General features: G+C 40.4%; 2 protein-coding genes across 3 annotated transcripts; one reads left to right on the top strand and one right to left on the bottom strand.

The window, feature by feature from the left end:
• Positions 1-251: 251 nt before the first annotated feature.
• Mtp (microsomal triacylglycerol transfer protein) lies at positions 252-9,284 on the bottom strand. 2 transcript variants are annotated; one of them, XR_011447867.1, is made up of 6 exons: positions 9,121-9,284; positions 8,308-8,331; positions 7,376-7,569; positions 5,296-5,949; positions 878-4,451; positions 253-650 (listed from the first exon to the last, which is right to left on the bottom strand). XR_011447867.1 is itself a non-coding variant. In XM_070307430.1 (5 exons), the coding sequence occupies exons 1-5, from the start codon at positions 9,194-9,196 to the stop codon at positions 2,706-2,708; spliced, it is 2,694 nt and encodes an 897-aa protein (XP_070163531.1). In that variant the 5' UTR covers positions 9,197-9,284; the 3' UTR covers positions 252-2,705. The 2 variants fall into 2 exon arrangements, 1 of the variants encoding a protein (XP_070163531.1); XM_070307430.1 differs by having other exon boundaries at positions 252-4,451.
• LOC138939568 (bone morphogenetic protein 10) lies at positions 797-2,175 on the top strand. Its single transcript, XM_070307446.1, has one exon. The coding sequence runs from the start codon at positions 985-987 to the stop codon at positions 2,050-2,052; it is 1,068 nt and encodes a 355-aa protein (XP_070163547.1). The 5' UTR covers positions 797-984; the 3' UTR covers positions 2,053-2,175.
• Positions 9,285-10,570: the final 1,286 nt, after the last annotated feature.

The raw sequence follows: 10,570 nt of genomic DNA, 5'->3' as shown, positions 1-10,570 counted from the left end.
GTAGAAAATACAGCAAATATTTTATATTAACAGTTAATGTTCATCTGTGGAATAAAAAAAGCATTTTTTTTTTTAAATAAAATAATTAGTATATACAGTCAATAATATACAATTTTTGTTTAAACTTTTCAGAGTATTAAAATCATGTATTAAAATCTTTTTGAACTATCTATATTTAATAATTTTATAAACTAACATAAGCAAGTATATATTGTATATATCTAATATACTATATTTGTGTAGTGCAAAAAAGAAGAACAATATACATTATGTGCTTAAAATTATATATATAATAATATTATAAATATAGCCCGTAATGAATTAAAAATCTCTCGTGCTTACATGATATAAAGCTAACAAGATTCTTCAAGGTAACAAAATAATTTCTTATTATCGAAAGCGATAAAGATAGAGATTAATATGATTAACACAGTACAGAATACTGTACCTGGCAGGGTAAGTATGTAGGGTCGCTCGGTCGAGTGGTAGTCTGCGGTTGATAAGAGGATTCCAGGCGGTAACTTCGAACGTCTTCATTGGTGGCTATTTGGAGAGAGAACGGTCCTTCAACCGGGCTACTCATCTCCGAAGGATTGGACGTCCGCAGTTCAAAGTGAGATGGCATCGGTAATCGTTCGATCGTTCCTCCTCTAGAAATCGATGTCGGAAAGACGAATTGGCAAAAGAAAAATAGAACGGTGGAAGGAAGAAGTTTGAATGTACGATTTCTATTTTATTGAAAAAAAAAAATTAAAACGGAAGTCTCGTGAAGTGGAAATAATTACATTCTCACGTCTTTACGACTGTCGCGATTTTTACAAATTTCACTCAAATTTAATAAAAAAAAATATATATGTATTAGAACGATTTCAAGTACATTTACGGTGAAGGTGCAATATTCGTTAAATTTCGTTATATCTCATTGGGGTTTCCCCTGTAAGATCTATCCGCCATTCTTCCTCCGTCCGCGATACGTCGGGGACAATGCGATTTACCCCCGGATACTATTGGTTGCTACTAGTCGCGGGAACGTTCTTCATCTGCTGCTTATGGAAGACCGGATCGATCAGTCGTTGGAGTATGCGCGCAAAAGCTTTGATCCACTTCGATCTATCGATCCCGTCATCATCATCTTCGTCGTCGTCGTTATGGACCACTCCGCGTCGTCCCCTCTTTGACAGGATCGACGCAAGACTGTCCGCTCGTCGGAAACATCGGGGCACTCTGTCTAAATACATGCTACAACTGTACCATCAGCGTCCGGACGCCGATGTCGTCCGTGCGATTCAGCCGGTGCATACTTCCGGGCCGCTCCGCGACGGTGGCAAGATCCTGGAGTTCGCGATTCCATCGGTCGACATCGACGAGACGCTGGAGGCCGCGGAGTTGCTTGGAATAGCCGGTGCGATAATTCGGGTGCGATCATTGAATGATCTGCCGGCAAGGAACGGAAGCGAGATCTTAAGATCGAGAAAGGACGATACCTGGCGTGCCTTTGACGTCACGTCCGCCGTCGCTGGCAGGAATAGCGATGATATTGTCCGTCTCCACGTTCATGGCAGACTGAGCTATCGCCCTTACGGCGATAGTCCGATTCTCCTGCTGAATTACAGCAAAACGGGTGGAATCCAGCGCCGTCGTCGATCCGCGGAGGATCAACAGGAAGAGCAGGATCATTGGGACGAGGAGACGCCGCGTAGACGACGTCGGAACGGCTGCCGTCGACGTCCGATGTACGTGGATTTCGCCCTGATCGCGTACGATGACTGGGTGGTCGCGCCACCCGGATATGAGGCTTATCAATGCTCCGGCAAGTGTTACTTTCCGTTCGGCGATCATCTTAGTCCGACCAAGCATGCGATAGTGCAGACATTGATACACGGGGCTCTTCAAGCTAGCGAGGATCTCGGCGGTAACAAATTCGTTGGCAGAGCTTGCTGCGTACCCACCAGATTGGCACCTACGAGTCTGCTCTATCTAGACGCCAGCGGCACTTTAACCTACGAATACGGCTACGAAGACATGGTTGTCTCTGAATGTGGTTGTCGCTAATAAATAGCATGCGGAGTTGTATGCCGTGCGAAGAAAGTGCGCATTTTTTTCCTTTTTTATTAACAGCGAAACGTCATAGAAATGTGAATGTACAAAATATAAAATATAAATACATTTGAGCCTCGATATAATAAATCTCGAAGAGAATAAATGCGCTATCTCTTCATTGTATGTAATGTTAATAAAAATAAGAGAATGTGAAGTAATAGGGATAACGAATGAAAGAGATAAGTTATATTTTAAAGTAATCACATAGAATGAGATCTTGATGAATTTATCATTATTTCCTCATATTAATCATATCAAGTAAAAAATAAATATCGCAGAAATTTGCAGAGATTGCATTTTCTTGTTCTAAAATTATTATGGCAATATTAATTTCGTCCCTCTATCGATGGGTGCATTTTTCGAGTAACTTCAATTAACTTAGAGTATTATATTGAGGTCCAAGTGTAATGTTATCTATTGATCCATAATTCAATTGTCCATCGATTTCATATGTATAAACGCTACCATATTATCGTACTTAGATTCTATCTTTAAACTATCCTTACACTATAGAGGTTCATAATGGTATAAAAAAAAAAAAAAAAAACCAGTTTTATATCGCACCTAATATTTAAAAAAGTTACTGAGCAATCTTTAAGGTGCCGTTAACTGAACGCGAATTTTGCACACATTTCATTATTCTTTTGGTTGAGCTTGTAAGATCTGCCGGGCGAATGAATTTTTATCCGGCGTGTTTTCCTCAATTTGTGCCGATTGCCAGGTATTCTCTCGATCTTGTAGACTTGCTGCTTCACCGTGGTGATTGGCTGACTGAGCCTCATACACAACGACACCGGCCCAGAAAAGTCTACGTCGGTGGACAGTTCGAGCTTGGGCTCCATCGCCATCGAGAACTCCGCCTTACTTTGTACAAAACTCGAGTGCACCTTGGTGCCACCGTGGATCATCACACCGGCATTCATTTCCACCAAGGACTGTGCGTTTTTGGACCACAGACTTAGCTGGATCTGACCGGCCAGATCAAAGCTCACGGCGCCCTGAACGTCGATCTCGGCGACAAAACCGGATCCCAATGGCACGTACTCGTTGTGATTATAAAGGGAAGCGAGAGCCTGGAAAGCAGGGGTCCTCTCGGACGCCGTGCCGGACCAGACGTGGCCCATCAGCTCACCCTGGCCAGAAAAGAAGACGAACGGCCGCACGCCGACGCCGAGAAAATCTATTTCCATACCGGCAGTAGCCACTTCATCGTCGGCTTCCGCTCCATCGTCCTGGCTCGAGACGAAGCTGCCGAGACCACCCGCGAATAATCCCAGCGAGAACATCGCTTGCCGTTCTTTGTTAGTCTCCAGCACGACATCTACAATGCCGCGCTTCAGCAAACCGGAATTTACCTCTTGAATAGTCACCAAGGAGCCATTGCTCTCGGGTGAACGCAAAAAGTTCCTCGTAAAGGCGGTACTGAGGCCCCTCTGTGCTCGTACGTGATAATTGTTAACCGTCGCACCACTGGTCGCATATATATTCCTTAGGTATCCGGCGAATTGTTCGTTCTTCTCGGCGATTTGCTCCAATCGTTGACTCAAATACTTACGGACTTCATAGGCCGGATCATTGCTGCTCAAATATTTAACGAGATCATGCAGGATTTCTTCGGAAGGCTCGCTCTCGAGGATGATATCTAACGCGAGCGTTCGCGCGCTACTATCTCTTCGCGGTCCTCCGGTCTGGTAGAAGACCTTATGAGCCGCGGCCTTCAACTCATCGGTCACAGCTTCGCGAGGAAGAGCCGTCAAAGCTCGCCAAGCGGCGACGCTGATGGCTTTACTGTTGCTTAGTGCGTGCGACAATAACGTGGGAATTGCCGCTGAACTCTTCAGGTTTCGTAGAGCCCGCAGAAACTTGAGCTTGCACTCTTCACCGCTGCAAGTATCCAGACCTAGTTTTAAACTAACCCTCGCCTTCTCTATCAGCGCAGGTGAACCATAATGCCGCGCCATCGCGCCCGCGGAAAGTGCATAGGTCTCGGATACTTTGTCGTTCTGCATTGTCTCCTCGGAGCGTCTAAGAATGTCCTTGGTGACATCGGCATTCGGCGTCGGTGAGAGAGATAGAGCCCATAGATACCTCTCGGTCTCGTCACCGATCTCATCCTGCCGAAGGATCTTCATAGCCGCTTGATGAGCAGGCAACGTAGACGCGGAACCGAATACATCCAAGAGCTGCATCTTCATCTGGCGATAGCGCGGCATTTTCAAGATTTTGTGCAGTTCTTCAGGTAAGGCGTTTTTGACTAGAGGAAGAAGCTTGAGGAAGGCCGATGCGGATTTCGCTGTACCCAGCGCGGAAGAAGTAAGCGCCTCGCGATATTCCTCAATCGTCTGATCGAGCTGCAATAAGATATATATTTAAGTCTCTACGATAAAATGTAAAACATTAAAGTATCGAAATATTTATCTAAAAACTAATATAATATGATTTTTATAGTATGAAGGATAATTTCATAAGGAGATAGATAGATGGGCTTTAGGATAAACTAGAATTAGAATTTTAAGAACTTGTCAACTTGTATAATATACTATATAGTAAACAGAAAAAGCACTATTTATATCTACCTTTTTTTCGGTCTTCATCTGTTAGCAAAAAAACGGAACAAACTTTCCGTTCAACTCAATAAAATATATGTCCAAAAATAAATATTTAGAATTTTATTAACATCTATTATATTATTAACAATTTTTGGCAATTGTTTCTCAGAAGTTATCTACAATCTTAAATTTTCAATCTATAATTTTGAAAATATAATTCATCTTTTCTCCATTTATCTTTTTCTTTCTACGATATTATTTGGTTTAACTATTTACTTTTTATATTGATAAAAAGATTTATAGAGTAATAACTAAATATAAAAAAATGTATTGCAAATTGGTATTTTAGATAAATATTGAAATGATTTACAATTCATATTATTATTTACTTTATACTGTAATAATTTTGAACGCGTAATTATGTATGTTTGCAATATTAAATTTTCACATTACTAATTCTCCAAAACAAATAATTATAGGAATTTTTCAATTTTGCTATCGCTCTCAATGTTCGAAGTACTTTTAAAAAACATTCTCGTGTCACTAAAGTTAAAATATATATATTGTATATAATCTGTCCCTCTCTCTTATATCTTATCGCTCGATATCAGTGAGTATGAACTTTGGTTCGAAATGAAAGTTTTACCGTGGGACATCCGGTGTCAGGACACGTAACGGATTCTGATTGTAGCTCGATACTGATTTCTCTGTATCCGGGTTCGAGGATCATCACGGCATGTTTTGCGGAATCCGCTTCAATAACGCTCGCGCTCAGAATTTCCGGCGCCTGTTCCAGTGTTCTTTCCGATACAACGTTCGTGCCGATGTCCAGCTTGGACGCCAATGTCATCCTATGCGCCTCATGGTCGACCACGCGCTCCGGCAGTAGCGATTGCGTCAGCACGTACGTGGAATTGCGATAACTTTCGAGCTTGACGGCGAAAAGCGGACTCGGGTGTCGTCTAGACGGCGGTAATGTATCATATGAACAAGCAGTCTTTCGTTTCTTGATGATGTTCTCTCCGGCGGACACGTAGACCACGTCGCAGATACCCGAAGCGTCACGTTGACGCACCTCATCGTCGAGCGTTCGATATTGAAAGATACTTGCTAGACCACGTTTCAGATTTGCGGACGATGCGGTCTCGGTCGAGTCTATGTAAATAGCCTCGACGTCGCCGTATCGCCAGAGCACGAAGAAGGGCTTCTCGGCGATCTCCTCCACCCTGGACGAATGCTCCACGAAGCCCTCCGGCTTCGGAGCTCGGCGGGATTTGATCCATAACTGCGGCGATAACAGCTGAAAGAATGTTAAATATTCTGTAAATATATGTTTATCATATGAAAGTTTGAAGTGGCAAAAAATCAAAAAGATCACGAAAGTTGAGATATGGGAAAATTATTTATATCAAAATCTCTATTCGATTTAAAACAACTCGCGAGTTGCTCCGTGAATGAAATTGGTATCGCGTAAAATATTTTACTCTTCATTTATAAATAAATAAAATGATAAACAATTATTCTAGCAATTATTTAAAGCAATATCACTTGTGTATGAATTGTAATATTATATTTCATTAATTTCGGCATATTAATTATTTTATATTAATCCATTCAATAATTTATTTGAATTTTTTTTCGTGTGCGTATATGTGTGATAAATGCTACGCAAAAAAGATTTATAATTTTCTTTTTTTTTTTTTTTCAATTTTTTCCTGATACTGATATTATCAAACAACAAGTTATAAATAACTATAATATAGTAACGAGTTTGATTTAAAGCACACCCGAAAAGTGTAGTTCAAAGAAATATTTTATCACTTTATCAGACGGGGGTACTTTATCAGTATCCAGTAAATCTCTTTACAATCTCGACATAATTTTTTCGACTATCAAAAAACTTAATATGTTTTTTACAGCACTGTGATCTTCTCGATTGAAAGTAGATATTCTATCCTTGGTATAAAAGCTTTTGAAGATTCTTTTTTTGTTATACACTGCAGTCTCTTACAATCTGTTCATTCTGAGGAACAATAAGAAAGACAGAAAATATAGGACATGTGTGAAGCAAATGTACAACTTTAGACAAAGCTTCGTAACTTATATAAAATTTAGAAATCTACACATGGCGCAAATCTCATGCGTATTGATGTTTATAAGAATTCATGGATAAATATTTTTATTAAATATTTTATTAAATATTTTATTAAATATTTTATTAAGTATATTTAGATAATCCATATATACATATATGGGATATCTGAATTATTTGAGTTAAGTTTAGAAATGACAAAAGTAAATGTGTGTTATGTATATTGAAACAATTACACGATTACAATGCGTAAACATGAGATTCATATCTGAAACATAATATGACTATACAATTATTTGTAGATAACTCTTTATCTATACTAAAATAATTTTCTAAAAGAAATAAAAGATTATTAAATCGCGAGAACATTTTATTTATTAACACGTTAAGCTGTACAATAAAATAAACTTGATATAAAAAAAATGTCGATTGTTTGGCAAAGATTAAAGGATTACGATCCATAAAAAATTTCAAGGACACGAATTCGCACGCGATCATAAAATTTTAATGAGAAATATACAGATATACGATAACAATGCCAGCGATATAAATCTTCCGTCGAGATCGGAAACATTCAAATTAAAGATTATAAAATAAATAATTAAAAAAAAAAAAAAACCCAGAAAATTCATACCTTGAATTTAAGTAGGAAGCTATTGGGATCATTGGAATCTTGCCATACAACGGTGATGTCCAGCTCGCCGGTCAGCCGAAAGCCGACGTCACCTCTGGATTTCGGTGATCCGGCCTCTCTGAAGATCAGAGTGTTCGTTAATCTATACTTGTGACCTCTTCCCATTTCCCAGCCTCTGCTGGCACCGGCTACGGCTGCAAGTATCACGCACAATTTCCAGCAGGTACTCGTCATCGCGCAGATTGCGCGATTCACGCGGTAGCTGATAATAGTGAGGTAGTTATACGTTTGTATATTTGTGAATCGAACGCTCGACAACGTGAATCACGTTACGTGACCGATCGCGAGTCGCGTCGCGCGTCGACTGACCACGTCTGACAATCTGACAAGCCGACAACCGACAAGCGCACTAGACGCGGCGCGTCGACTGACCACGTCTGACAATCTGACAAACCGACAACCGACAAGCGCACTAGACGACCGAGAATCGGCGCTCCTACCGAAACAGATTCAGGGCCGCGTTCGGAAACATCACCGGTCTGCACACGAGCGTCGTTCTATCTATGTTATTTACTAAAAGTTGAACAAAGATAGAACGACACCCGTGTGCTATACGGATGATGTTTCCGAACGCAATCCAGGAGAGAACGCACGCCATGCCGGATACGCTTGGGCGTGTGTGCGCACGCATGCAATAGTGTGTCTACGTATGTATATGTGAGTCGTACCGAATACCGTTAATTCATGAGGAGTCCATGTTACACGATGGGCAAGAATGGGCGTTGCGTGTAATTCTCGTTTAACGTCTCGACAAAATCGACCGGTTAATATTTCAAATAATTTAATGAATTTTTATAATATCGCTTTGGATATTTTTTTTCTTTTTTCGTTTTTTTTTTTTTTTTTATTATGATTCTTCAATAAACAATTACCTGGTGCCATCTGACAGTACGAACCTGTAAAAAAAAAATTCTGTTCTATAAACGTATATATCGATGAAAGATGGATTGATGTATAAAAATAACTTCCCGTGAGAAAGAAGAAAATAGAAAATATAAGTCTTTTTATTAAACATATCTCGGTTCTACATACAGAGAAAAATAATTTTGCATATTGAAATAATGTAGAGAGAGAATTATTTCACTATCAAGTATTCAAGTATTTCACTATGTATATATCATGCATGATCTTAGAATTTTTTCATATAATATTATTGCCATGATTAGTATAATATTTAATGTCACAGTTAATTTCCGCTGTTTTCTTAATACGATGAGAAGAGGTCATCGTTAATACGCAATGATATATTTTCATAAAAAAACAGGCTCGATATACGTGTATATATAGATAATTATACGCACGTAGCACGCATATTATAATCGAAAAGATTCATCGTTTTGTATGTCATTTATTTTATACTTTTACAAAGAGAGAAAAATTCTTATATAATCGTACTGCAATTTTACTGGAAAGAGTAGCACTTTTTCCGCCGGCTCGTACGTTGTATTTTTTAATGAATGACTCTCGGTCTGGGGTAACGTGAGAGGGGAACCGGGGCGCTACAAAGGGAACGATAAAATCCGAATGCGATACTGAGAGACTGGAGGGGGGTGGCGGGCGGGCGGGGGGGAGGGTGCGGGCGGGAGGAGGAAAATCTCATGTAGGAAAGGGTGAGAGCGGACGGGGCAAAGGAAAAAAAAAAAAAAAAAAAACAGGGGGGTAACAACGACTGGCGGATAACTCACCGAGGAGCGTGAAAAGATAGACTAGACAGACGGCGAGCATCCTGACTGGCGTGCCCCGAAGAAGACGACCGGCCATCCTTTCCTCACTCCTACTGTCGTCCTGCACTGCGCCGTCGTCGTATCGCGAACGCCGGTCGTGCCGTCCCGTTCCACGTCCGCTCTCCTTCTCTCGTCCCTCTGCGGATAAACAAGAATAATTAGACGGCATAGAGGCCTGCGTTATCGCGAGACTCAGGAACTCTCTTCCCCTCTCGCCCCATAGCTCCCTACCATCGCCCATTCCTCTACCATCGGGGACTAGCAAGATCCCTTGCTCGTCGTTCCCCCTACTCAGACCGATACAGAAGAAGAGACGAGTACTCTTTGATACCGCAAACTTGGACTCTGCTATGAAATATAAATCATGACAGGCGCGCGTGTGCGCGGCACGTGTAATATATGCGTCCGCGAGAGCTTGATAATAATAAGCGGCGATAAGTGGCGATCATCGTGTAAAGAACGAAATGCGCAGACGAAAACTGAGAAAGGAGTCCACTGCGGAAGCCAGCCAATTTGTCCGATCCGGACTGATGAATGCTATACTGAGTGTGCGCCAGGTTCTTAGCATTTTCTTTGGTTTATTTAAAATCGATCTTTCTTCAGCTGCGAGGAAAAATTCTTAAATTCATTTTTCAGTTTCCTAGATCTGTCTATGTAATTACAAGCCGATTGTGCATCAATGTTGTTTTTTGAGGAGAAAGATTCTAGACACTGTCTTTACCGTCTTTTTTTAAATTATCTATATAATATCGACAGAGAAGAGAAAAAAAAATTCACTTACTTTCAAGTACGCAAGCGTGGATTTTAGTACAAGTTTAATATATCCTAAATATATGTCCTGTCTTCAAAATATTTTTAATCGCTGTTTGGCGAAAAAGCTTATTTTGTTTATCGACGAACATATAAAGGGCGCAATTAAAGTCGCAAAACAAATTTATTGTTAATAAAATTAGCTGATGTCAACGCGACGGTATTCAAACAATTGGTATATGAAAACTTTCAAATTCTTAAGTACGTTGTTGATGTATAACTTAACGGCTTTTGCAATCTTAAAATAATATATTTTGTTAAAGTATAGCTTTCAGGCAAGTTAGAAATTGACGAGTAATTCGAGCAAATTCGTGGCTCGTGAGCACGGAAGCGTCGAACGAAATGACACGCACAAGTACGAGCTATAACATATAATGCACGTCATGAATTTACGAAACCAACTGTCGTGAGACCAAAAGCGACTACAATGGCAGAACGGAATCCGGATTGTCTCGTGTCCGTTCGGAGCGAACAATCAAGTTTCAGTCCCTGGAAGCGGTTCTTATCAATCAGCAGTGGCCCCTGAATGACCCCGTCGACATCATCATTCAGTCGATCTGCTAATTTCCATACTAGTTCTTTCGTTGATCTGCTTACGATG

This window comes from Polyergus mexicanus, unplaced genomic scaffold, assembly GCF_030449975.1.
Source record: "Polyergus mexicanus isolate NDT 795.1 unplaced genomic scaffold, iyPolMexi1.0 SCAF_2, whole genome shotgun sequence".
In the NCBI taxonomy this organism is placed as follows: domain Eukaryota; kingdom Metazoa; phylum Arthropoda; class Insecta; order Hymenoptera; family Formicidae; genus Polyergus; species Polyergus mexicanus.
This window is presented reverse-complemented; position numbering and strand designations above follow the sequence as displayed.

Excerpts from the sequence above, each read along its gene's own strand:
- LOC138939568 (XM_070307446.1), top strand. The coding sequence starts at position 985 with ATGCGATTTACCCCCGGATACTATTGGTTGCTACTAGTCGCGGGAACG.
- Mtp (XM_070307430.1), bottom strand. The coding sequence starts at position 9,196 with ATGGCCGGTCGTCTTCTTCGGGGCACGCCAGTCAGGATGCTCGCCGTC. Across the intron at positions 8,332-9,120 it reads CTATCTTTTCACGCTCCTCG|GTTCGTACTGTCAGATGGCA; the intron begins GTGAGTTATCCG and ends TTTTTTTTACAG. Across the intron at positions 7,570-8,307 it reads GTACTGTCAGATGGCACCAG|CCGTAGCCGGTGCCAGCAGA; the intron begins GTAATTGTTTAT and ends TGATACTTGCAG.